This window comes from Lissotriton vulgaris, chromosome 2_1, assembly GCF_964263255.1.
Source record: "Lissotriton vulgaris chromosome 2_1, aLisVul1.2, whole genome shotgun sequence".
Taxonomy (NCBI): domain Eukaryota; kingdom Metazoa; phylum Chordata; class Amphibia; order Caudata; family Salamandridae; genus Lissotriton; species Lissotriton vulgaris.
This window is the reverse complement of record NC_141687.1, coordinates 680,381,173-680,407,566: the sequence shown is the minus strand read 5'-3', so window position 1 is coordinate 680,407,566 and position 26,394 is coordinate 680,381,173. Positions and strand designations below refer to the sequence as shown.

The 26,394-nt window shown below is 42.8% G+C and overlaps 1 protein-coding gene across 2 annotated transcripts in view; it reads right to left on the bottom strand.

Moving 5' to 3' along the window:
- SPON1 (spondin 1) overlaps positions 1-26,394 on the bottom strand; it is a 1,234,287-nt gene that overhangs the window by 174,020 nt on the left and 1,033,873 nt on the right. For both annotated transcript variants that reach the window (XM_086955876.1, XM_086955877.1), the window contains exon 8: positions 13,666-13,867. In XM_086955876.1, coding sequence (XP_086812002.1) covers positions 13,666-13,867 — 202 coding nt within the window. The remainder of the gene's footprint in view (positions 1-13,665; positions 13,868-26,394) is intronic.

Sequence of the window (26,394 nt, the reverse complement as noted above, 5' to 3'; positions counted from 1 at the left end):
ACTCCAGGGGAGTAAGCGGAGAATATAATATAAATCCAGCTTGTAGCGTCAGGAGATGATGCCATGCATGTACTGTCGAGTTCATTGAGTCTAAAATTCCAGTTCTACAATCCGGTGGAGCAAATAATGTCGCAGGAAGTTGAAGCAGGGCTGTCACTACTCTCTCAATCTGGATGTGTGGTGTATCTGCAGGTCCATGTACCCAGTAGTGGGTGTGCAACCCTATAGTACAATTTAATGTTCGGGGTGCCCAATCCCCCCATGTGGTATGGGAATGTAAGAATCTCCTACCTGATCCGGGCGTGTTTCCCGACCCAAGCTAATCTGATTAGGAGGAAAGTGAGCGTTTTGAAGAAGGAACTATTGGTATATTAGTGAACAGGAATAAGAATCGGGGCAGCACTATCATTTTCATGAAGGAGACTGCCCATTAGCGACAATGGCAGCCGGGTCCATCGCTCTATATCAGTCTCCAGCTTGCTGATGGCGACCTCATAATGTTCTCTAAGTACCACCTCCGAGTCCGTATGGACCTGTATACCCAAATATCACACCGGGTCTATCGACCATTGTAGTGGGAAGTCAGGGATGAATTTGTCCGTGGTGGGAGTGAGCAGGAACATAATTGACTTGTTCCAATTTACTTTAATTCCAGACAATGCCCAAACTTAGCCACTTCAGGCAGTATTGGAGACAGGCTGTGCTCCGAATCCTTGCTATAGAGCAACATATCATCAGCGTACGTGGATATGATTAAATCATACCCCAAAAAGTGTATCCCCTTTTGACTGTGGTACTCCCACATCGCGCAGGCCAAGGGCTCCGTAACAAGCGCATAGAGCATCAGGGAGAGCGGGCATCCCTGCCGTGTGCCTCAAGTGCTATGTATCGTGTCAGTGAGCATATCACCAATTTTGATCCTGGCTGTTGGTCTGTTGTAAAGAACACTCAGCAAAAAGATGTCTCCTTGGCCGAGTCTCGTCAGAACATAGGTCATAAATGTCCATTTGACAGAGTCGAATGCCTTTTCCATACCCAGGAAAACGGCTATCGCCTTCACATCTTGTCTTGTGTGTTGAATTGTGCCAAATACTGTTTGCAGGTTATAGGTCAAGTTTCTGCTAGGTACGAATCCTGCCTGTTCAGGTGCTACGGGCAGCTGTATAAGTGGTGTTAAGCGGTTCGCAAGTATTTTAGTGTATAGCTTTGTGTCAACACTCAATAGTGACAAAGGGCGGTACAATGCGCATTCTGTTGGCAGTTTATCTGGCTTCAGTATGGTAACGATCAATGCTTACCTCATGGATGGTGGCATTTGTCCGATTTCGTTTATCTCTTTGAATAGCGAGCACAAGTGGGGGATCAGAATGTCTTGAAATTCCTTCTAGAAGGATACCGTTAATCCATCAGCGCCTGGTGCCCTACCCGCCATCATGCCTGTCAGTGCGGCTACAATCTTATCTTTCTCTAGTGGGCGTATTAGGTATTCCCGGTGTGTATTAGTCAGCCAGGGAAATTTGATGTGTGCTAAGTAGTCTAATATCTCTGCATCCTGGTCCTCCGTTCTGGAGGCTTATAGTGTGACATAATATTGCCTAGACCTGTCTGCTATTACTGTTGGATCTCTGATGGGTACTCCCTGCTCATCCTTGATCTCTACAACTTCTGCTGTTTCCCTGGGCTTTTTTTTGTCAAACGTATATTTATTGAATTTTTTGTGTACTAAAATAATCATTAGATCAGCACCATCACATCGCCCCTCGCAGGGGGTGCTACAGAAATCGACAAGGTCATAATGGAGTAAAGTTATGCAGTGCTCAGAAGGAGCCCAATGATCTGCTCAAATGATGGTTACAGTTTCTAATAACAACGCAACTTGTGGCAGTTCCTTGAAGACATTAAATAGTAGCAAACAATTCAGCATGCAGCCTGTCATTCTTTGCGAAGGGAGATATTCAAAGGATGCCAATATAGGAGGTAACACTCAGAAAAAATGCTGCCCCCAAGAGGGAGGCAACCCAAACAGAAGAAAAGAAACCGCGGGCCCCTCCCTCTCCTCTCCCCTACAATGGTGGTGGCAACTATCTTAGAAGCTATTAAGCCTGTGGTACGAGAGGGAGCTCAAAATTGAAAGAGATGAAGGGCTCGGACGGTGGCAGGACAGACAGCGATGGTAGCCCACGGGAAAGAGTGTTGACTAGGGGCCCCCATTTAAATTCAAAGTTCTTATAGTCGTCCCTGAAGATGTCTAACATTCGTTCCAGACTAAGCAGCTTCCATAGTTGAGAATGCCATGGGAAGATTGCTGGGGCTTCTTTCGTCTTCCAAGTGGCTGCTAAAGTAACCTTTGCTGCCCCATGACAGATACACATGATCTTCTTATCTGATCGGGTCTGATGCTCAAGGGTAGGTTCGCGAAGCCCTAAAAGGACACCTGCTAGAGTGGTGATAATGGGATTTCCCAGTATGTCTTTAAGGTGTGTAAGTATTTCCTCCCAGAAGGGGTAAATGGACGGGCAGTCCCACCATAGATGTTGAAAGTCCCCCAATAGGCCACACCCTCTCCAGCATCTATCGAAGGTGTTGGGAAAGATTTGCTGAAGTTTGGACGGGTGAAGGTACCAGTCGATCATGCCCTGCACTTTTTGACAGGCAACCAGAACAGAGCCTGGTCTCTCACCCTCCCTGTAAGTGTGGGCCGTCGAGTATTTACCTAAGTGTTTCAGTTCTGAGTCTACTGCTTCGTGGTATTCATCGAGCAGTTCTTTAAATTCCTTCTGTGATTGTTCATCAGCATCAGCATCAGAGAGAAACCTTTTTTAAAGCGTCTGGAGTTTACCTACCAAATCTGTAAGTCGTTTCCTTAATGCCCGAAGGACGCCCGATTGTTTTTTGCCATAGCTATCCCCCTGATGTAGACTTTAAAATGTTTCCCACACTATCGAGAAAGTGTCGACCGACCCTATGTTGTGCACAAAGAAAGTTTCTATTGCGTCAAAGAGTTCTGATTTGAAGACGGGGTATAATAGTGAATATGGGGGAATCTCCAAGTGAAAGGTGCTATCTGTTTGTGAGGGGTCTCCAGAGACAACAGTATTGGGGCGTGATCTGAGAATGTACATGGGAGAACTGCAAAGTCACATATCTGAGTAATAAAATCCCCTGAAGTCATCGAGTAGTCAATTCTAGTGTGTAAGTTTTGATACACAGAGTAGTGTGTGTATCCTCATATACTGGGAGAGCACGCTCTTCAGAGATCGTATAAATCGAACTGCGTCATCGCACCTATGATTACTCGGCTGCTGCTGTAAAACGCCTTTCCGGGCCTCCCGACCTGTCTAGTTGTGGGTCTAGTACACAATTAAACTCCCCACCCCATAGTTGTAAGACGGTCCCATAGTTCCGCATCTTCTCAGTTAGCGCTGTGTAGAATTTGGGATTATCATAATTCAGGACATATACATTAACTATAAGCAGGTCTAGTCCTTTCCCTCTGCATCTCGAGATCACATACCTCCCTTCCAAGTCAGTTTCCACTGGTTCCAGTTTCAGCCCTGCCTTCGGGTTAACCCAAGTGATCACGCCTCTGGCATGAGATGTGAATCCTGCCACATGAACATTGCCAGGCAGCCCTCTACAGTTAAGCATTTTACTGTTAGATGTCAAGTGCGATTCCTGCAAAAGGGCTATATCAATGATATGTCTGGTGAGATACGCCATTAGTTTCCTCAACGTTCTGTAGTCATTAAGACCTCTGACATTCCAGGTCAAAGTATTAATTTTACTGCATAGCGTCTGTGCCATGCAGAATGGAGGAATAGCTTGTTGCGTGTAGCGCAATTGCTTTGTAGTCTCTCTGTGGTACTATGCAGCAATGTGATTTGTGCACATACTTGGCTGTGAGCAGTGCACCATGAGTGGTATCTATATTGTGTCTATGGCCCCTTCCTCCCTCCTCCCACGCCAAGGGAACCCCAACCTTGCATTGGCAAAACTCTCATAACAAACCCTTTGAATCTACAAAATAACCAAAATTTGCTGCTTCAATAAAAAATAAATAAAATAAATGAAATAAAATACGTACATAAAACATAAAAGAACCCAAGTTGTGTGTTACACACGTGGCCAGATAGTGCCCGAGCCCTGTCGCTTCTCATGCACTCTAGGTGTTACACCTGGTCCTGCCGCCACCAGGCAGATACTGTGCATTTTACAAACAATTCACCTTTGACATATTGTTACCTGAGATCCCCTATGGAGGCTAACCTCAGCATGGCATGGCGTCCTAACATTAACACATCGTTACACTTCGTCTCAGTACCCTCTAGTTTGCATTGTATACTATCCCTCCTTACTATATTAACACCAACTTCTATCTCACATTCACATCTTGAATACATTACCCGCCTCCCCTTGAATAGAATTCTTACTTGTCCAAGGACTTAATCCTCCATTCATTCTTGTTCTTCCAGGCGACTTCCTTCCGTCCCCACGCAGGCAAGCAGGGAGTTTTGATGTGGTCTGTGTCTCGCCCACTCTTTCAACGCTTTCTGCAGTGTTTTTGGGTCCGTGAAAATGCAGGAGTGTCCCTGCCTATTCACTCACATTCTTGCTGAGTATAACATGGCATAGTCTAAATTTTACTCCCGCAGTTGCTTTTTCAGCGGCGCAAATTGTCTGCGCACCACTTGCACCCGCACTGGAAAGTCTGGATAAAGTGAGATGGCGGAACCCTCGTATTACAAGGATTGCTTCTTCTGTGTTGCTCTCAGTGCTGCATCCCTGTCTCTGTAGTTTAGTAGTTTGGCGATAATAGGCCACTGTGCTGCTCCAGGGGGGGGCTTTGGCCCCAAAGATCGTACGTTCTACTATGAACATCGGCGAGAATGTGTCGCGACCCAGCAGTGTCGCCAATAGTTTCTCAATAAAGAGCTCCATATTGCCAACATTTGTGGTCTCCGGAAGGCCTTTAATTCTTATGTTGCTTCAGCGAGAACGGGCTTCGAGGTCTTCAGCTTTATCCTTCAGAGTTAGAAGCAGTTTCCCACTTGTTTTTGCTAAGTGTTCAATTGCGTTTGGGCTTCTTCCACTTCCGTGACCCTGCGCTCCGTCATGTATTGTCTTGCCGCTTGTTTATCCATACGTTCAGTAAGAAGGTCCATTCGTAGTACCAAGGTGTTCAGTTTGCCATCAATGGTTGACATGCTCTGCTGTAGGCTCTTTTGCATTGCGGCCAGTATGGTGCGGATATCGTCCTCCGCAGGCCCCGGGTCCACCGCATCACGGCCAACTCCGACGACACCCTCACCGCCGCCGAGCACCTTCACTTCCAGATACACACCGACCCCAAGACCACCCTCAGAGGCACTCTCATCTACAGACCCCCGGGACCACGCACACAATTCAGCAAAGCCATCGGAGACTTCCTCAGCCCGCACGCCCTCACCTCCTCAGACTACATCCTCCTAGGGGACCTCAACTTCCACCTGAAAAACAACAACGACAATAACACCACCACCCTGCTGGACAACCTCGCCAACCTCAGACTCAAGCAACTGGTGAACACCCCCACCCACTACGCCAGCCACACGCTTGACCCAGTCTTCTCCAGCAACCACATCTCCTTCAGCCACTCCACCGGACTACACTGGACAGATCACAGCTGTGTCCATTTCAACTTCAGGAGAACAACAACACACCACCACCCGCAACAGGTACCCTGAAGATGCTGGAACAAGATCCCCACCGACCAGCTCACCACTTCCCTGAGCCAGGACCCTCCCACCAACACACACGGACTCCAACGAAGCAGCCCACAACCTCACACAGTGGCTCACCAACTGCGCCAATGCCCTTGCACCGCTGAAGAATCCTCCCAGCAGACCCAGCAGCAAGAAAGCCTCGTGGTTCACCAACAACCTCAAAAACTCTAAGAAATCCTGCCGTACCTTTAAGAAAGCTTGGCGCCACAACCATTCAACAGAAAATAGGACAGCCCTCAAGAACGCCATCCGTAAACACCACCATCTGATCCACACCACCAAAAGGACAACATTCAGAGAACGACTGAACAACAACACCCACAACAGCAAGGAACTCTTCAGCATCGTTAAAGAGCTCTCCAACCCCAGCGCCAGCAACATTGACATCACACCCTCGCAAGACCTCTGCGACTGACTCGCCTCGTTCATCCACCGCAAGATCGCTGACATACACAACAGCTTTGCACCCAGACCACGCACCCAACCACTGAACCAGTGCCCCCACCACCACCCTCTGCACCTGGACCTCGGTCAGCACTGAAGTCACCACCCGCGTGATGAACACCATCCACTCCGGCTCCCCAGTCAACCCCTGTCCACACCACATCTTTAACAAAGCCGAATCCATCATTGCACCCCAACTCCAGAACATCATTAACAGCTCCTTCGCGGAGAGCTGGAATCATGCGGAGCTCAGCACCCTCCTGAAGAAACCCACCGCAGACCCCACGGACCTCAAGAACTTCCACCCCATCTCGCTCCTCCCTTTTCCTGCCAAAGTCATCGAGAAGACCGCCAACAAACAACTATCCGCCTTCCTCGAGACTAACGGCTCCCTCGACCCCCTGCAGTCCGGTTTCCGAGCAAACCACAGCACCGAGACCGCCCTCATCACAGCTACCGACGACATCAAGTCCCTCCTCGACAACGGGAAACTGCTGCCCTCATCCTCCTCGACCTATCGGCCGCATTCGATACAGTCTGCCACCGCACCCTAACAACCCGCCGGGATCCAGAGAAAGCCCTGGAATGGATCACCTCCTTCCTCTCCGACAGAACTCAGAGAGTCCGTTTCCCCCCCTTCCGCTCAGCGGCCACCAAGATCATCTGCGGCGTTCCTCAAGGCTCCTCGCTCAGCCCCACCCTCTTCAACATCTACATGAGCCCCCTTGCATCCATCGCACGCCAACACAACCTAAACATCATCTCCTATGCTGACGACACCCAGCTGATCCTCTCCTCCACCAACGACCCCCCCGCCCCGCCAGAGCCAGCCTCCATGAAGGAATGAAAGACATCCCAGAATGGATGAAGCTCAGCCGTCTGAAACTGAACTCAGACAAGACGGAAGTCCTCATCCTTGGACCATCCCCGTCCGCATGGGACAACTCCTGGTGGCCCCCCGCACTAGGCACCGCCCCCAAGCATTCGGACCACGCACGCAACCTGGGCTTCATCCTGGACTCCTCCCTCACAATGACCAAACAAGTCAACGCCGTCTCGCCATCTTGTTTCAACACCCTGCGCATGCTCCGAAAGACCTTCAGGTGGATCCCCACCGAAACCAGAAAAACGGTCACCCAGGCCCTCGTCACCAGCGGACTGGACTATGGGAACGCCCTCTACGCTGGAACCACAGCCAAACTACAGAAAAGACTCCAGCGCATACAGAACGCTTCTGCACGACTCATCCCGGACATCTCCCATCACAGCCACATCTCTGCCCATCTGAGAGACCTGCACTGGCTCCCCGTCAGGAAGAGGATCACGTTCAGACTCCTCACCCACGCACACAAGGCTCTCCACGACATGGGCCCCAAATACCTCAACAACCGCCTCACATTCTACACACCCACCCGCCAGCTCCGATCCACCAGCCTCGCCCTCGCCACCGTCCCACGGATTTGCAGAACCACCACGGGAGGAAGATCTTTCTCCTACCTGGCGGCTAAGACATGGAACTCCCTCCCCACCCACCTACCGCTGACCCAGGACCATCTCTCCTTCAGAAAGCAACTTAAAACCTGGCTCTTCGAGCAGTAGCAGCACCCTCCCCTCTCTCCTCCCAGTGCCTTGAGACCCTAGCGGGTGAGTAGTGCGCTCTGTAAATGTGTTTGATTGATTGATTGATCAGGCATTGGACTCACACGAGGGGGCTCAGTGGGGCGTGGGGTGCCTCTGAGCAGATGGACTCTCTCATAAATTGGTTCACTGAAACCATCAAGAGTTCTTTCCATAGTGGGATTAATATCAGCGGAGGTAGTTAGATTACCTCGGTTTCCCAGTTTTTGGCTGCCGACAGTTTCAACAATAACATCTGATGCAGGTTTGTCTGTACCCCTCAGTGTTGAGCTCTTACCTCTGTGGCCTTTAACCACCTCTCTCACCGGAAATTTCTTAGGCATAGGAGTATTCACCCGTGGGCTCAGTTTTTCTTTAGCGAGCTGTTGAGAGTTATTAAAGATATCATATTGCAGCTGGTTATGGGGATTAGATGAAATAGGATGAATGGAGCGAGAGCTATTGGTGTATCAAATAGGAGAAAATCAACTTCCTCAAAAAGTTTGATGATATCTCCAATGGAGCACTTAGATACAAAGCTTGCTCTTTTCTTCCTAATGGCAGCAGATTATTTACCTGCATTTCCTAATTTTTCACATGAAACCCCATGCTATTAATAATAACAGTCACTAACCTTGTTAGTTGTCAGATGTTAAGGTGGTAAGTCTCTATCAGAGAACCAAAAGGGGACACCCAGCCCAGCCTCCTGAGGTCTCTGACACGCACAGACTAGCCCACTCTTGGCCTGGCTTCACCCATGCAGACTCCTGTGTGCATGTTGCGCCCCCTTCTGGGCTTCACAGCTGACTTATGGGAATTGCAGTCCCTGCTCATGGGCTCGAATGTGAGTGGCACCGTTCAGCACTCTTGGGTGTGCTGTTAGTTTTGTGAACTTGTTGGCTCTTCCTCCTGGGCTCCACAGCAGGCTTATGGGAACTGTAGTCTCTGCTCATGTGCTCCAAATGTCAGTGGCAGTGTTGCATGCCCGTGGGTGTGCAGCAGACTTTTAAACATGTTCGCCCCTCCTCCTGGGTTTCACAGTGGACTTATGTGAATTGCAGTCCCCGCTCACCTGCTCTGAATGTCAGTGGCAGCGTCCTGTGCCCACAGGTGTACTTCAGGCTTTTAAGCACGTTGGTCCCTCTTCCTGGGCTTCACAGCGGCTTATGGGAATTGCAGTCCCCACTCATGAGCTATGAATATCAGTGGAAGCATCCCGCGGGTTTGCTGCAGGCATTTAAACACATTGGGCTATCCTCTTCGGCTTCACAGAGGGCTTACGGTTTGCAGTCCTCGCGCACGGGCTCCGAATGTCAGTGGCAGCGTCCCATGCCCAAGGGTGTGCTGCAGGCTTTTAAACATGTTGCCCCCCTCCTCCTGGGCTTCACAGAGGGCTTATGAGAATTGCAGAATTGCAGTCCCCATTTATGGGTGACGAATGTCAGCTGCAGCATCCAGAGCCCACAGGTTTGCTGCAGGCTTTTAAACATATTGTGCCTCGTCCTGGGCTTCACAATGTGCTTACCGGAATTTCAGTCCCCACTTACAAGCTTGAAATGTCAGTGGCAGGGTCCCACAGTTGTGCTGCAGGCTGTTACATTATTCTGCGGAGACACCACAGCAAATATACAATTCTTTGTGTCTGTGTTATTATCATGCTTCTGATCCAGTACAAAGGAGTCACAATCAATTATGGTAAGAACAAGGCTGCTTGCAGCAGCAGCTACCATGTCAGGCAATTGTAAGGGTTCGCAACAGCTGATAAACAAAGTTTCTTTGCCTCACACGGATCTCCCCTGTGAAGCCAACCCCTTTGTTCTGGGGATTAAGAACATTCCAAAATCTACAATGCATGAGTTACGGGGATATCTAGGAAATAACTGTGTTCATTGGCTTGGGACTTACATGAAGGGCATGAACATCCTTACCAAAGAAATCATGGTAACACAAGAAGCCTAGATTGAATGGTCAGTGAAAGGCGCAAAGGGGAATGTGTGATTATTAATTTTGATTCACCTCATTTTGTGCACTTTTTCTCAAGAACTTGTCATGCCGGCACAGTTCTGTTTGAAAGCCCCCAACTTGTGCCCCTTCGTTACTTCTTTAAACTTCAACCCAATGCCAGAATGTTACTTTTTCGCTTACGCCCCTTGACCAGAAGCTTCCTAACCATACAACCCGCATTTGAGATACCCCTAACTAATCACTTTCAGCATATATCAAATGTGGAGGAAGTCGATTGCCTTATGAAAGTTGTTATGGTCTGCCTAAACCTGGGAGGGAATGGGGGGGGTTGCTGGACCCCCATCCTTTGAGCAATCAATCGGATCAGCACAACCTCTCTGTTTGGTACACACAGAAAAAGTCAGCAACTGTGTAGCCATTAACCAAGGGTCTGAGAAGCTAGAGGATCCTTGTAATCTTAACTTACTGCCTAACCTTACGGATTGTCCAAACCCAGCCACCTGTATTGCCCCTAGCTGGGCACTTGCCAAAGACAATAGAGCTTCCTCCACGAACCTGGTATCCTGGAATCTTGTGTGGTTACCGACAAAACTAACAGACTCAGATTAGTGTCAGTTCATCAATAGATTTGATCTTTGTCTCTTTCAGGAGACCTAGGGGGCATATGTATCATTGAAATTCGCATTCGCAAAGGCCGAAATTCGCCGAATTTCGGCCTTTGCGAATGCGAATTCTCAATATGGTATGTATGAAGCAAATGTGGTTCAAAATAAGGAATCGCACAATTTGCAATTCCTTATTTTGCGATTGCATGTAAGGAATCGCACAATGTGCGATTCCTTAAATGCAATGTATCATGCAAAAAAATATTGCTAATTGTCCCTAAGGAATCGCAAATTACCACCAACTTCAAGTTGGTGGTAAGTTGCGAATTCCTTTCAAAAAGCAATTGTTTTAAAAACAAAAGGTGCCATGTGACGCTCATACATGCCCTTAGGGCATGTATGTGCGCCATATGCGCACACATGTCATTTTCAGGGGTGCAGCAAGGTGTCCTTTGGACACCCCTGCACCCTTGCGAATATTCTCAATTTGCGATTAGCAAATTGCTAATCGCAAATTTCCCCTTCATTCCTATGGGCCTCCTGGCCCATAGAAATGAATGGGAAATTATTCCTTAATTGCGATTAGCAATTTGCTAAGCGCCATTAAGGAATCTTAAGAAATCGCTAAAAAGAAGCTGATTTCTACATACATACCATTTTGTGATTCTCAAATAGCGATTAGCAAAAAATCGCTATTTGAGAATCGCAAAATGCTATTTTGATACATATCACCCCTAGTCTTTGTCCCCTCAGATTCGCACTGGATTTGTCAACTTTAGCCAGGCTGATGTTTCATCAGAGAAGGCCCGGGCACCAGATGGCTCACGATTTGTTTAAACTTTCAGTTACTTTACTGGAAACTGGTTACTCTGGGAGCCTGATGCCTATAAGTGGTATTTATAGATCTATGGTTTTGATCTAGTACCAAGAGCCACTATGGGGCTAATCGGGGTTCCAAAGTATTTGCTGAATGTAATAATTAGATTTCATTTCTACAACTAGGCACAGGTCAGGTGGGTGAGCTGACAGAACTATTCCCAGTAAACAGGGGTGTCTACCAGGGGCGCATCCTCACTCCTACTGTTTACTATGTTTATCAATGATTTGGTAGCCTACCTGGAAAAGTGCGAGAATAATGCACCGAGGTCAGCTGATGTCAGGGTTCCAGCCCTCCTGTTTGCAGATGTTACACTCTTTATATCTAAATAACCCATGGGGCTTTTAAAACTATTGGATTATTTTGAGAGCTCAGGAAAACTAAGTTTATGTTTTTCAATCCCTGCAAATCAAACAGAGCTAATCCTTTGCTTAATGGGGTACCACTGGAGCGGGCTTATACCTTTGATTCCCTGGGGATAACTTTAACGGTCCACTTTGACTGGCAAGCCCATATTTTCCACCGCAGGCTAAAACTGGAACAGTCCAGGGATGTAGCAAAGATGCAGCGAGGTTCTTAATTTTGGTCACTCTCCCCAGCCTTATACATCTATAATCTCCAAGCACATGGGGCAGCTCTTTATGGAGCACAGATCTGGGGTTTTAAAAATGCACCTGCCCTGATGGAGGTTGAAAATCAATTTATGCAATCATTGTCTAACCTTTCCATAAGCACTTCATTTGTTCCCCTTTAGATTAGACACAGGTTTAAGATCAATTTCTGCTAAAATAGGATTGAGGCCTTTTTTTTACTGGAGTAGAGTCTAGGTGACTCCAGAACTGACCTCCAATTGACAAAGCTTTGTGGAAATACCAGGCATTCCCGGGTCAAGTACTGTACTCAGGGTAAGTTACATAAAAAATTGCCTTACTCAGTTTGGTGTGAAAGACTGTGGACAAGCCCAGCGGAGGCCAATGTGGTTTCTTAATCAATCATTCAGAGAAGTTACTGGCAATACTAACAAGGAACCCTATTTGGCACTCTTACTGTATTCGTTTGTGAACATAATGATGAGTATACGGTGGAAGACTTCTTGGACAAGATTGAAACGGTAAAAGCAAATTTAATTTACCTGAAATTTCGACTAGGGATTCTGCCACTCCACTTCTTTATGGCTAAATGGCTGCAAGACCCGAAAGAGGTCTTGTTCTGAAGCCACTGAAATTGTGGACCATGTATAATTTTTTTGTCTAGAAGTAGAAGGAAATGGATTCTCCCGCTGTGCTATATCTTGGGTATAAGGGATTATAGAGTGGTGACTAGAACCCGGAAAAGTGATACTAGGCAGTCTATAGTTTTTGCATTTTCCCACCTTCTGTTACCCATGTAGCCTACGTGTGCATGCATAGCTGCCCTTCTATACGCTGTTGACAGATAAATGTCTTCATTGTTCCAGTGATGACTTTAGTGTGCAGTGCTCTTGATATACCCCAGGTACATGTCAGTAGGATACTGCTCTCACAAGGCGGTAAGATACCAAAGAGTTATTCTACCTGTCATTTAGTATTAGACTTGCCAAAAACTTCCAAGTGAGAGACTGTTGTTTGCCATAGTGGGTATTCTGTTCTTTTTTCTTTTCTTTGCCAAGAAAATTGTTCCCCACCCTAGAAGGTCAGAGTGACTACTTGAATAGTAAACAATCAGTGCCAGTTGATAAGACTGTGTTTTTATATGTTTTGAAATGATCGATTACTAGGAATTTAAATGCTAATAATGACTTCTTGTTAAAAGGATTCTGATTTATTAATTCAAATAAATATTATATATTGATTTTGTATATTAGATTAAATATATGTATATATTTTATTACTCTCCCTTTATATTGAAATAAGAACTTACTAAAAGAGCAACAGAATGCATAAAGAGCCTATCGAATTAATTGCACATATTTTATTGATTGCAATGCTTTTTATGTATGAATAAAGTATTTTAATTTAATTGAAATTATAAATCCAATAGTATTACATAAGAAGGAACATTAGGTCAAGATAAATGCTCTGATATCTTTTAACCAAAGGAAATGTGATTGATTGCTAGAACTGGAGAAAAATCGGAACATGTTGAAGTAAATGGTTTTAGAGCTAAGGAGGTTGGAGGAGGAAGGGGCAGAGCTGAAGGAGAGATAGAGAGAAATAAATATTGAGAGTGAGAGAAAGAAAACATGGAGAAAAAAAGCACATTTTACAATACGCAATAAATAGGACAAAAGTGAATGATAATGATAATTTGAAAGCTAAATCAGGATGAGCCAGATCTTACACGAGGACGAACAGGAGTATTTACATGCATAGGAAATACTATTGCCATGTTCGTTATACTCATCAGAAAGAGGTACCTCATAGGAGATGCCACTGTCCGTGCCTGCATCCCATGGAATCAGATCTTGAACCACTCTCTGAACCCAACCACATTCTTTTGTGCACAAGTCCTCTGCAGACAACCCAACGTTCCAGTCTGGGCTGGGGCCGAGCATAGTGAGGAAAGACATCAGATGATGGGTCTTATCAACTGAAAACTCAGCCGAGGGAGCTGCTCTCCTACAAGGAAAAAAAGAGGGGCAAGAACAGAATTGAAAAAAAATAATCTAAAACTCAGAAAACAGTGAACATTTCAAAGAAAATAACTAGTGCCTCATTTAGATCTTGGATGATGGGTTACTCATTCACACGGATCTCCCATCCACAGAAATATAAATCCCATTATATGCTATGGGATTTAGATTTCAGCGGACAGGATGATCGTCTCAGACGTGACAGAGGAACCCGTCCAACAAAATCTAAAATCAGGCCATTAATGTATTATGCATTGTACAAATATCACACCGAACGCTGATGGCGCTGTTTTGCAAGTTAGCAAACCAATTTTTATGGGCTCTCTCTCTACCTACTGTGGATCTTACTCTTGCTTTATAGAAACCTTTCTGCTTTCCTGATGTACTGGAGGTGAACTTTGTGCTGGGGACTTTGGATACTGTTGTAATTTTTGAGGGGGTTCTGCAGAATGTTTGTCTTTAAGAGTGAATTTGGAGTGCAGTCCACTATTTGTAGCTGTTCTAACAGGAAGTTGAAGCATTAAGGACACTAGTTAGAGGTTTATCTACCACTTTTTCAATTTAGCAACGAGTGGACCTCCTTGCTGATAAAGGAGAAATTGCTGCTGCCGAGGCATGTGTTGATTAATTAATTATATGAGCGGAGATTGTTATTTTTGCTCTATCACCCATTGGGAAATGTCTAGGTACTAACACTTTAAGGAAAAGAACAGAATTACAATATCTCTTGTGATATTTATGCATACAACATTTCCTGTGATCTACAATGAATAAGTCTGAAGAAAAAGCTGTAAACCAGTGCAGTAGTAATGCTAATCATGATGTTTCGGATGGTTAAATGGGAATTTGAATGGGTCAGCAGCAGCAGTTAATCAGCAGGGTGGCTCGAGAAGATGTTAAAGTAGACAATGATTTGACAATTCAAGAAATAGCACCAGACCAGCAAAGTTGTGTAACAAGACGCCACAGATCTGCTGGCTTTCATGTGGGGAGGAAACGGAGGGGGTTTCAACTCTTCGAAAAGCGGTAATGATATAAGGAATAGAATTTAAATACAAGCACATTACTTAACTTGCCTGGCATTAAGCAGATAGCGCGATAGACCAAAATGTTGAGTAAAGTGTAACAAATGTTTTTAAAGGCACTGTGTAATATGGTGATCAATTGATACAGAATTAAGCAATGTTTTTCAATTGTGGAAAATATAAATGGTGACTGTGGTTATTTGTTATTTGTTTACAGTGACCCCCGAAGAAGGGCGTTGAGCCCGAAATGCATAGGGTCTTTTAAATAAACGCTGCCTGAAATGGATTATTGCTTCAGTCCTGTTCATTTTTAAAGTCCGGATGGACATGGGGTGAACAGTAAAAATTCGGAAACAGCAAGTACACTTTAGCGCGCAGGCTCGCACGAAAACGGAATAAAGAGGATGATAAATGTGGAATAAACATGGAATAATATGGATGAATATGTAATAAGAAAATACAAGGAAACATGAAGGCCATAGGCACATTCAGCTGTGCGATTGTTTGGGGCGTGATGGCGCCCCACTACAGTGGGGTTTCTAACCAACCCATGTAGGTGTTATTAGTATTGTTTAAAAAAGGTGAATCATTATTTGGAGTGGGAAGTTGCCTCTCTTAAGGAATGATAACACTACCCATCAGGGTGAATCCCAAAAGTTACTACACTAAACTGAGCTCAGCACCCTGGTAGCCATGGCACAGAGCAGAAAGGCCTAACTTTGGGCAATGTGTAAAGTATTTGTGCAGTGCCGAAACAGTAACAAAGTTTTTAAAAAAATCAATAAGATACCAACCCGAATTAGAAAAACAGAATACATTTTAATATAAAATTGATACCAAAACTGCAAAAATCCAATAATGGAAACTGTAGATATAATATGACTATTTAAAGATTTAAGTGTAAACAGCACAAAAAAGCACTTCAATGTCAATGGTAGTCTATGGACGCAGCAATCCAGGATCCAGGTGCAATTTCAGGCTGACTGCGATGGAGCACGGGCCAGATACACAAAGCAGGTTTGTCCTGGCCAAAGATTTTAGCTTCTGAATTAGGCATTTAGTGGAGCTCAAAATCCTCCAGCGGGGCATGCCTAAAGCTGCATTTGAGGAAGATGTGTCTTTACTGCGAGGGCTACCTGATTGCTCCGGAGGTCTTGGAAGACCAAGAATGTTTTAAGCTCCAACATTTCAGGGTTTCTGGAGCAGCGTCTCTTGGTCACTTCTGAAGGCTCCCAAGACCTCCAGGATAGTACCAGGGGGCACAAACTCACTCTAGCAACAGCTACAAGCAGAGTCCAGTAAAGGTCCAGTTTTTACTGGTCACTTCAGAAAAAAAGCCTCTTGCAGCATTTCGTATCCAAGTAGCCTCACAGAAATTCAGCCAACCAATCTTTGGAATCCACTTCTCGGTCAAACGAACAAGTGGCACAGACATTCTGCCCTTGATGGGAGCTTGTGTTCCAATCAGAAGTGTATTTTATAAAATGAGTAGTCTGCTACTCCTACACTAAACATTACTGGGTTTGGGCCAGCTCCCCCTTCCAATGGGACAGAGTCAAGTTGACTACCATGTGTCAGGAGATAAAAGATGTTCCCTCTTCCAGGCGTCACCTTACACTACACTTTGAATGGGAAGGTCTCACCTCTGCCCACTTGAACTTAAGTTACTCGGACCTCATCCGCTGCCCTTTCTGAGATTGTAGGGATCACACAGCCCCCACACCCATCCGATCATGTCACCATACCTAAGTAACTTTCTGCTTGGGACCAGTTTTTGGACCTCATTAAGGTCAATCACTGGCTGGGAATCTTCTGGCCTGCCTATGTAAATTAGCTTTCAGGGGCTTTAGGAAGGGAAAATCTAATTTTCTAAACGTTACTTTTCTTAAATATGTATTCCAAATATAACATCAGCAATGCATTGGAATTGTAAACAATATGGAAATAAGACATTGAATGACCATTTTAACTGTTTCCTATCAAAAGTACAGATTTAAACCTATAATCAGAGATTTTCCAGGACCCAACTACAGCCCAGCCAGTGAAAATAGCATTTGAGGGCTAGGCCCCAAAGGAAAATCCCAACTTTAATTCCACACATACGTTTAGAAATCAGGCCCACTACCATGTGGGCAGTAAAGTGTACTTGGGGGTGGTATATTAATATTTACAATCAGGGGTTTCTACCAGTCAAAAAGGGTTATTTTGACAGGGTTGAAAGCAGGTCTTAGGCTGCTGCAGTTAGGCCACACATGGGAAGCCTAAACCAATTTTACAGTTCAACCATGTGGATGGCACAAAAGGTGCTACAGTTCACAGGTGACATTTAACTTTGAGGCCCTGGGTGCATTTTCTACACCACTTACTAGGGATTGATGGGCAAGTTAAATATGTCGGTCAGGGTAAGACAATTGGCCCATGAGTAAGGGTCCATGCAAGCACTTTACTCCTGTTCAGAAGGGATAAAGTGCACAGAGTTTTAAAGTCCAACCAAAATAAAATACAGAAAAAAAGGCAAAACATCTGAGGTGACCATACAGAACAGGCCGATTAGCTACATTGTTATGCGACAGTCTAAATAGAATGGGCGCATTTAATAGAAGGACCTTAAAGGGAACATATTAAGACCACATTTGAGGCATTTCTTGCTATGGGACCAGTGAAGACAAACAGCAAATGTGTGCAAATCCCTTATGCATGGTATAGCTCATGCTAGACTGTACTGTACACCTTTGGAACTATTTTTTGTGAGACAAAACAATAACAGAATGAATGAAAAGTCCATTTGAAAAACCTAAAATGAACCAAGATTGTGCCTTTTTATTATCTTGTTTAGAAGCAACCTACACATGCTTTACATGAAGAATAGTGAAAATGTACCACGCCAAAGATATTTCCTTATCATAACTGTGTCAAAGTATACAGAAATCAAGGTTGGAAAAAAATGTAAAAAAGGGCAGCATTTTTTAGATTTACTTTTCCTGTGTGACTAGCTAGATTTTAGATGACACATGAGAAACAATATTGGCAACAAAAACAACAGGATAACAATAACAGAAATCACGAATAATATGCATTCTTATTAATATGCAGTTTTTGTACTACTCGCCTGCAGTTAGAACAATTGTTTTTACCAAGTGATTTCTGAACTTCTCAAACTTTGTACTGTACAGGAACTATTATCACAGTCTTAATTTTAGAATATATACTTTTGCATGAACCACACGCCATTGGACAGCATGGAGCTTTCAAAAGAAGGTTGCAAAAGTGTATAATAATGCTCAAAGGCATGATTAAAAATTTAAAATGTGTACAATTAAACACAGTATACTTTTAAAAATATTAGGGATCAGATCGAGGCCTGGGGAAAATCTTTAGAAAAGAGGAGGGACTGGAAAGAGAGTTAAGAATTTCTATTTGCTGTGATCAAGTTGCATATAAGAGTCATTTTAAGAATGTATCCTTTACTCCTGTCCTTTCTTCCAAGATTTTTATCAGGGAACCGTGATCGGCCATGGCACATGCTAATAACAGGTCCAGAACAAGCATTTGCACTGCAAAATAGGTCTCTCATTTGCGACAGTTTAAGCTCCTAGCATTGTAAATGACAATGCCTTTTATTTATAAGCTTTTATAATTAACACATAAATGGAAGGCATTGTCTTTTACAATGCCAAATAGCTTCAACGCTTGTAAATGCGAGTGATTTCATTTCACTGAAGCGGCCACGACTGTCTGTACTGGGCTGCTTGGAAAGTGAAAATGCGCATGGTGCGCTGAATGTTGCAGGAAAGCATGTCGTGCCTGCAGTAGGAGAAACTAATTCAAGAAAATAGTTCTTACAGACTAAATAAGATATACCGTGTAACAACAGAAGTAAAAGGGCCAGTCCTCATGGGAAGATACAAATGAAGACAAGGTAGTATTAAGGAGGGACTAACAAGCCTATCAAGGAATCAGAAGCCAGCATTTACAAAGGACAATGACACAGGCCAACTAAAAATGTGGGCAAAGCTTCAAATCCATACTTGAATACAGCATGCCTCGCAGAGCAGTGCATGAGGTGCCCAGTCTCGACCTGAAAATTGAAAGGAATGATTCCCATTTTTCTAAAATGTGGAAAGCTTCCTCCACTTTTCTAACATAGTGATGTCTGGGCTGTAGGCCGATCTAAAATCAAAGCTGACTGGAAGTAACCAAAAAGGTTATCTTCATCCATTTATTGTTACAACTGCTTCTCCCCACACGTCAACAGCCATTATCCTAGGATGGGAAAGTTAGAAACAGCGTAGAAATTGTTACGGCCAACTGGAGATGCTATATGTATTACTTGAGTAATCTGTCTAATTTTCTGAAAATAGGGCATGGCTGAAGTCTGGATGGTCTGAAAATACAATAAAATTATTTTTTTTCTGTCCCCACGCCCACAGATTTTTTAGATCTGGAATCCAGAAATATGTGCCTACTTGATGGTGTGAAAGAGAGTTCAGATAATTTTATTTTGTCCTCAAGGAATTTGTCAAATATCTCATCCCAGCCCAGCAGGCATGACAAGTGAAGTTCTAATCGCTTCCTAGCATGCATGTGGAAGCACATTAATGCAGCTGAAGTAGTAAACGCATGCTTTAGCCTTGCATAGTGTAGTAACTCACACTACATATAAGAGTGGATTAACTTATTTTTATTGAGTCCTTCAATAAAGCAACCTCCAGCAGCTCCGAGCTTCTTCAACTGCCTGAGCAGAACATTCTACAGCATCATACAAACTACATCATCAGCACAGCATGCTTCCTACACATCTTTCCCCCATTAAGGAAACACAAAAATAAGTAATAAATTAAATCGAATTGAATTGAAGTAATACATGGAAACATACTTATATGAATATTAAGTAGAAACACATTTTCAAGAAAATACATAAAGAACTATAGGAATAATATTTTTCACTAAGATTACTAAAACTCAAACATTAAGAAATATTAGGATTAGTGATTTTGCTAAGATTACCATAACTCCTTTCTTTCCCATCTTCTAAGCCCACCACATTTTTCTTAACATCAATCACCCTACTTGTTTGTGAAAACTTGCTTTCTCCCTTTTTAGTGATTCCACCTTTCCTCGTCACAACTCCAGGTGTCCAATGAGTAAATTTTACTCCTTTTTTCATATCGTACATTTGTTTATTCACATATTGTTTCTCCCACTCTCTAGACTTCATTGCACTCCTATCCACCCAAATATTATTTTTTTCTTGCAACCACATGGGTGATTCCTTGGTAGAAGGCTCTCTACTTTTTAAATCAATAAAAGGTGAAAACCCAGTAGTGGAATGTGGAGTCACCCTGTGAGCCCATATCTTTTGTTTAATTCTTCCCTCCAAGAAAGTTGAAGATTGACCATTATAATATGATTGATCCTTTCCACAACACCATTAGCTTGGGGCCTGAACAATGCCACCTTCTCATGTTTAATTCCCAATCGTTCTAAAAATGTCATCATAGCAAATGATGCAAATTGCGCACCATTATCAGTAGCAATGATTTTCGGAATACCTTCCTCCACAAATACATCTTGTATAAATATTATAACATTCTCAGTTGTTACATATTCCATAGGTCTCATAATAAACCATTTACTATGATATTCAACAATGACCACTAAAAATAGTGATTGTCTTCCCAATTTCTCTACAGGCCCCATGATGTCCATTGCTAAGTGTTCCCACGGCTTCTCAGGAACCTCCAAAGAGCATAGAGGCAGTTCTCTCACTATTTTGCTCTTATCACTATTGGAACATGGTACACAATCTCTCACTCTATCTTCAACCATTCTATCCATTCCTGGCTACCCAAAAAACGGTCTCAATCTACGTTTGGTCAGACTTCTACCCAAATGTCCTTCATGACACATATCAACCAGTTTATTCCTCAAAGTGATTGGAGGAACAACACGCCCTGCAGGTAATACTTTGAATCCACAAAAACTCAACTCATCCTTGACCATTGCATATTGTCTTTCTATTAAATCATTTTCACCTACAGCGCCAAGAAACTGTATAGTGTACGTCGTGCTTTACAAATACCTTTCACATCACATCACATCACTACTAAGCATGGGCGAATTTTGCGAACTGGCAATTCGCGAATTTGCGGATTTGCGAATTGTCAATCCGCAAAATTCGCAAATTTGCTGATTTTTTTATTTTTGCGTGTTCGCGGGTGTTCGCGAGGCGCTTTGCGTGTTCGCGGGTGTTCGCGAGGCGCTTTACAATTTCGCAGGGTTTTTTTTTTTGCCTGCTTAATAACTGCCACCCTCTTGTTTTTTATGCCCATCTGCCCTCTGTACCACTTGTTTCTGTGCCCTTCTGCCCTACTCATTTTTTGTCCCCTTCTGCCCTCTGTCCCACTTTTGTACCCTTCTGCCCACAGCCCCACTTAGAATGGCGCCGGCAAGCTGCCAGCGCCATTCTAAAACAGCTAGAAATAGCTTCAACAGGAAACACTAATAGATAAAGTAAAGCAGGTGCTCCAGTTGAAGGTCAAATTAAGTTACACAATCATTAATCACCCCAAGTTTGGGGGTGATTAATGATTGTATAACTGAATTTGAGCAGCACCTGCTTTACATTATCTATTAGAGCTTCCTGTTGAAGCTGACTTTTGTAACTATTTTAGAATGGCTCTGGCATCTTGCTGGTGCCATTCTAAAAGAGTCGCAAAAGTCAGCTTGAACTTTTGACCCAATCCCCGTTCGCGGATTTTGCAAGAAATTCGCAAATCTCACGGATTGCAAATTTTCCGAAAATCCGCGAAATCCGCGAGCGGAACAGATTTTCCACCCATGCTTAATCACTACATGATGCCAACCATTGGTAATCAACTCTTTTAACTTATTATATTCATCATCTTCAATGGCAGTTCTCCGCCAATCCTCTTCTGATAATGCAAATTCATTACCAAAAGAGACAACCTCATCTTCAACTTTCATTTCTAAATCACCTTCAATAGGCATCCGGGACAGAGAGTCAGCAATTGCATTTCTTTTCCTTTAACATACTCCACCACAAAATTGAAACCCATTACAGACAACAACCACCTTGATATTCTTGGTGTAATTCCACCTACAAGTCCTTTTCCACATTTAAATATAAATAATAGAGGTTTATGATCTGTTCGAATCACAAAAGGCAAACCCCACAAATAATATTTAAAATGGTGAATTCCCCAACAACAAGCTAAGGCTTCTTTTTCTATGGTAGAATAGGATCGTTCCGCTCCTTGCAATCTTCTGGAGGCAAATCCCACAATCCTTTCTTGACTATCTACCCTCTGGGACAATACTGCTCCCAAACCTACATTACTCGCACCAGTTGTCAGGATGGTTTTATTATTCACATTGAAGTGATGCAACACAGGCGACTTAGTAATACAAGACTTAATATCAGCAAAAGCAGTTTCACATTGTTCATTCCAATCATACATAACTCTGTTTTTCAATAGTAATCTCAAGGGTTCAACTTTTTCGGTAAAATTATATATAAATTTTGAACAGTACTCCACAAGTCCTAAAAAAGATTTTAATTGCTCCTTGTTCTGAGGTCTAGGTACGTCAGAAATAGCTTTTACAATACTTTTTTTAGGCTTAATACCTGTAGCAGAAATTTCATGACCCAAATAGTCAACTACATTTTTCTTTATCTGACACTTTTCTTTCTTTATGGTCAGACCATATTTTTCAATTCTAGACAATACTTCATTCAACATTTCATCATGTTCATTTTCTGATTCCTCAGCCACCAATATATCATCTTGAAATCAAAGAACTTTCTGCATGCCTTTAAAAATTCCTTGCATCACCCTCTGAAAAACAGCCGAGGCTGAAGCAAGACCAAATGGCATTCTCCGGTAACCGAAAGCTCCTAATGGAGTAACAAACAATGTTAACGGCCTGGATTGTACATGCAAATTCACCTGATGATAGGCCGATGACATATCGAGGACACTGAACCATTTACCACCACCTATCATAGTTAGCATTTCAGAAATGTTAGGCAGAGGTTGTCTATCTATCCATATATTTCGATTAAGCTCTCTTAAAACTATGCATAAACAAATCTTGCCCCCATCCTGGGGGGCTACCACCACCGGAGATAACCACTCTAAGGATTCGATTGGCTCAATGATTCCTTCAGCAAGTAATTTATCCAGTTCCTTTTGTTGTGGCTCCCTCAGCAAATGTGGAATTGGTCTTACCTTGTGAACAATTGGTATAGCTTTTTCTTTTAGAACAATTCTATGATTAAAACCTTTCAACAACCCCAATTTTTCTGAAAAAACATAAGGACATTTCTGGAATATATTCTCTCCATCTACTATTTCTTCCACACTATTTTCAATTACCATTACAGGTTCAGGAGCATTTGGATTTAAAACAACATTCAAATCCTTCTGATGACTCCATCCGAGAAGATTCGAACCATCACCTGTAATATATACCCTTCCTTTTACCAAATTGCTTCTAAAACCAATTTTCATCCATTTCATACTCAGAATTTCTGTCCTCATACCTCCATATCCCACAGCTTTCATGTCAGACTTCAACAAATCCTCCATTTTTCCTTCTATTTTTTCCAGATATGTACCTTTCCCCACAAGAGTAAATGGGCTTCCTGAATCTACTAAAACCCGAACATTTACTCCATCAAGACTCAGTTCACAATGAGGTTTATCCAATTTGCAAGTACTTTCCATTTTTACTTTACTGTCTTCTTCATCGCACACACACATCTGTTTCATCTATGTCTTCTTCAAGTTGTTCTATAGACAACATTACCCTTTGAACATTTTCACACACATCATCAATTGCTTTAACACCTGTCACCTGCAATCCAATTTTTGTTCTACATGCTTTTGATAGGTGACCTGTCCTTCCACAATTTCTGCAAATCATGTTACTAGCAGCACATTTAGTACTAGATCCAATGTGTCCTGGACTCCCACATAGGTACATCTTTTGAATCATTAGTTATCACTTTTCCACCATGGGCTCCCATTTTACCACCAAGTTTTAGTGCCAGTCCCACTAGTACTATTGTTCCTACTGTCTTTCTTTTCTATACTCTTCACCTCAACTACTTTTTCTTCCACCACTTCTTTCACTTTTTCAGTATTAGACTCCATTCCCTAAAGCCACAAAGCAGCATTTTCCATACTCCTGGCAATTTGTATGGTCTCTTCCAAACTAGAATCTTTAGACAATGACTTTTCCTTGACATGCTTGTTTTTTGTGCAACGTACAATTTGGTCTCTAATCAGACTTTTTGTCAATTTAATGAAATTGACATGTTATAGCCAAACCTCTCAAATCAGCCACATATTTCAATATGTCTTCATCTGCTCTTTGAGCTCTTGAGAAAAATGTATGTCTCTCAAATACTATGTTTAGTTTAGGTACAAAACGTTTGTCTAACAACATTAAAGACATATCAAATACATTTGCAGCTTGACCATCTCCTATTCCTAATGACACTTCAGGTAAATCGTTGTATATTCTTTTGCCTTCAGCTCCAAGATGGTGTAGAAGAATAGCTTGCTTTCTGACCGGACCATATTTATCACCACCACAAGCAATTAAATATGTGAAAAACATGTTTTTCCACCTCTTCCAAGGAATTGTAGGTCCACCAGGTACAGGTAAAAATGTAGGTGGCGCGATCATACTTTGCTGATCTGCCATCCTGAAAAAGAAACTCAATAAATAAACTAAAATAACAAACCAATATAATTGACTGAAATAATAAATTAATATGAATAACTAAAACAAAATCTTTAAATAATAATAGTGCTTATGGTTCTCAAAGTACTCAAAAGCGTATGTTTTAGTCTTCTTTCTTGAGTTGTAGTCTTGCTTGTGCTTTTTCACTTCACTTGAATATTCCACAAGTCCTATTTTCATGTTCATGAATGTAAACACGAAGAAGACGTCAAATCTCCAGCTCAGGATGTTATTTCTCAAATGCGATCTTTCCAAGCGGAAAAGCAGCAGAGAATCAGTTTTAGGATCTCCTTATGTCAGACGCAATTTCACGTATAAGAATGGTGAGTACACTTTTGTTTATTGTAATACTTTCCCGTGTGTAAATGCGAGGTGAGCGCGAGGACATGAGCGGCATTCAAGATGCTTGTCTGTGCGCAAGGTACCTGTTTGTGCGCGAGGTATGCATCACAAGTCTTCGCACTAGCAATACGTTTAAAAGCTACACGTGAGCAGAAATGTTATTAAATGAGATATCCTGCACGAGCTTCAGCACGACCTTAGAGAAACGTTCAACGGTATAACGCGAGGGTAGCAATACTATTAAAAATAGTTAAAATGCTTCTGAAATTCCAGACGATCTTCCACCCAACTAAATTGATTTATATCCAGACGATCTCACACATGATATATTTGCTTACATTTATTTATGCAGAATGTATCACCATTGACTAACCGATCCCAATTTCTTTTAAAACTTAGACATTTCTTCAGGATATCGGTTCTTCTACACTTTTACTTTTGCAACACGACAAAAGTAGATAATTTCCTACTTACAGTTCTCAGTTTTCAAAGAGTATTTCTTTTTCATTCAGCTTCAAGTTAGCTCTCCAGGGGTAAAGGTTACTGGATCTGCCCCCTGCGCAGTCCCGTCGCCAAAATATGTAGTAACTCATATTACATATAAGAGTGGATTAACTTCTTTTTATAGAGTCCTCCAATAAAGCAACCTCCAGCAGCTCTAGGCTTCTTCACTGCCTGAGCAGAACATTCTACAGCATCATAGAAACTACATCACCAGCACAGAATGCTTCCTACACATAGGTTTTAAGTTGATGCAAAGAAACCTTAAAGTCTGAATGGCATTGGTGTTGTGTAGCACTATTGTTGCATAATTATTTGTCTAAATGCAAATGCTGCACCTTTACTTATTTTGCTGAATCTTTCTATTTGTTTGGCTGAACATACTATCATCGGAGAATCTACACTGTACAGTATTACTACTACTGAATCAATCATATATATCTATGTAACATTTTTAATCCCTTACTTATCTAGTCTCCTTCAAGAGCACCTTCCATCGCACTAACACTTGACTGCTTTTCTAACTCAATCTTTAGATATTTTTATTCTGTTGCCATCTGACAAATTAACTGTCTGCAGCAAATTTCATATACTTTCTATTTATTTATTTCTCTTTCCTCTGGTACATGGGCAGAACATGAAGGGGGGAAGATTTTTAACAAACTGTCCTCTTTCCCTTTCAAATCTGAAAACTTAATTCCACTCAAGAATGATTTGAAAGAAGTTGGTAACATTTTTCATAAAATTTAAAGTGGAAATATATGTCATGATATATGTCACAAGTATGATCGAGTTCTTCACACTCTTCAGGAGCAGTTTAGAAAAGAACAATGGCTTTACTTTAGTCAAAAGATCAAAAATTATGCGGAAC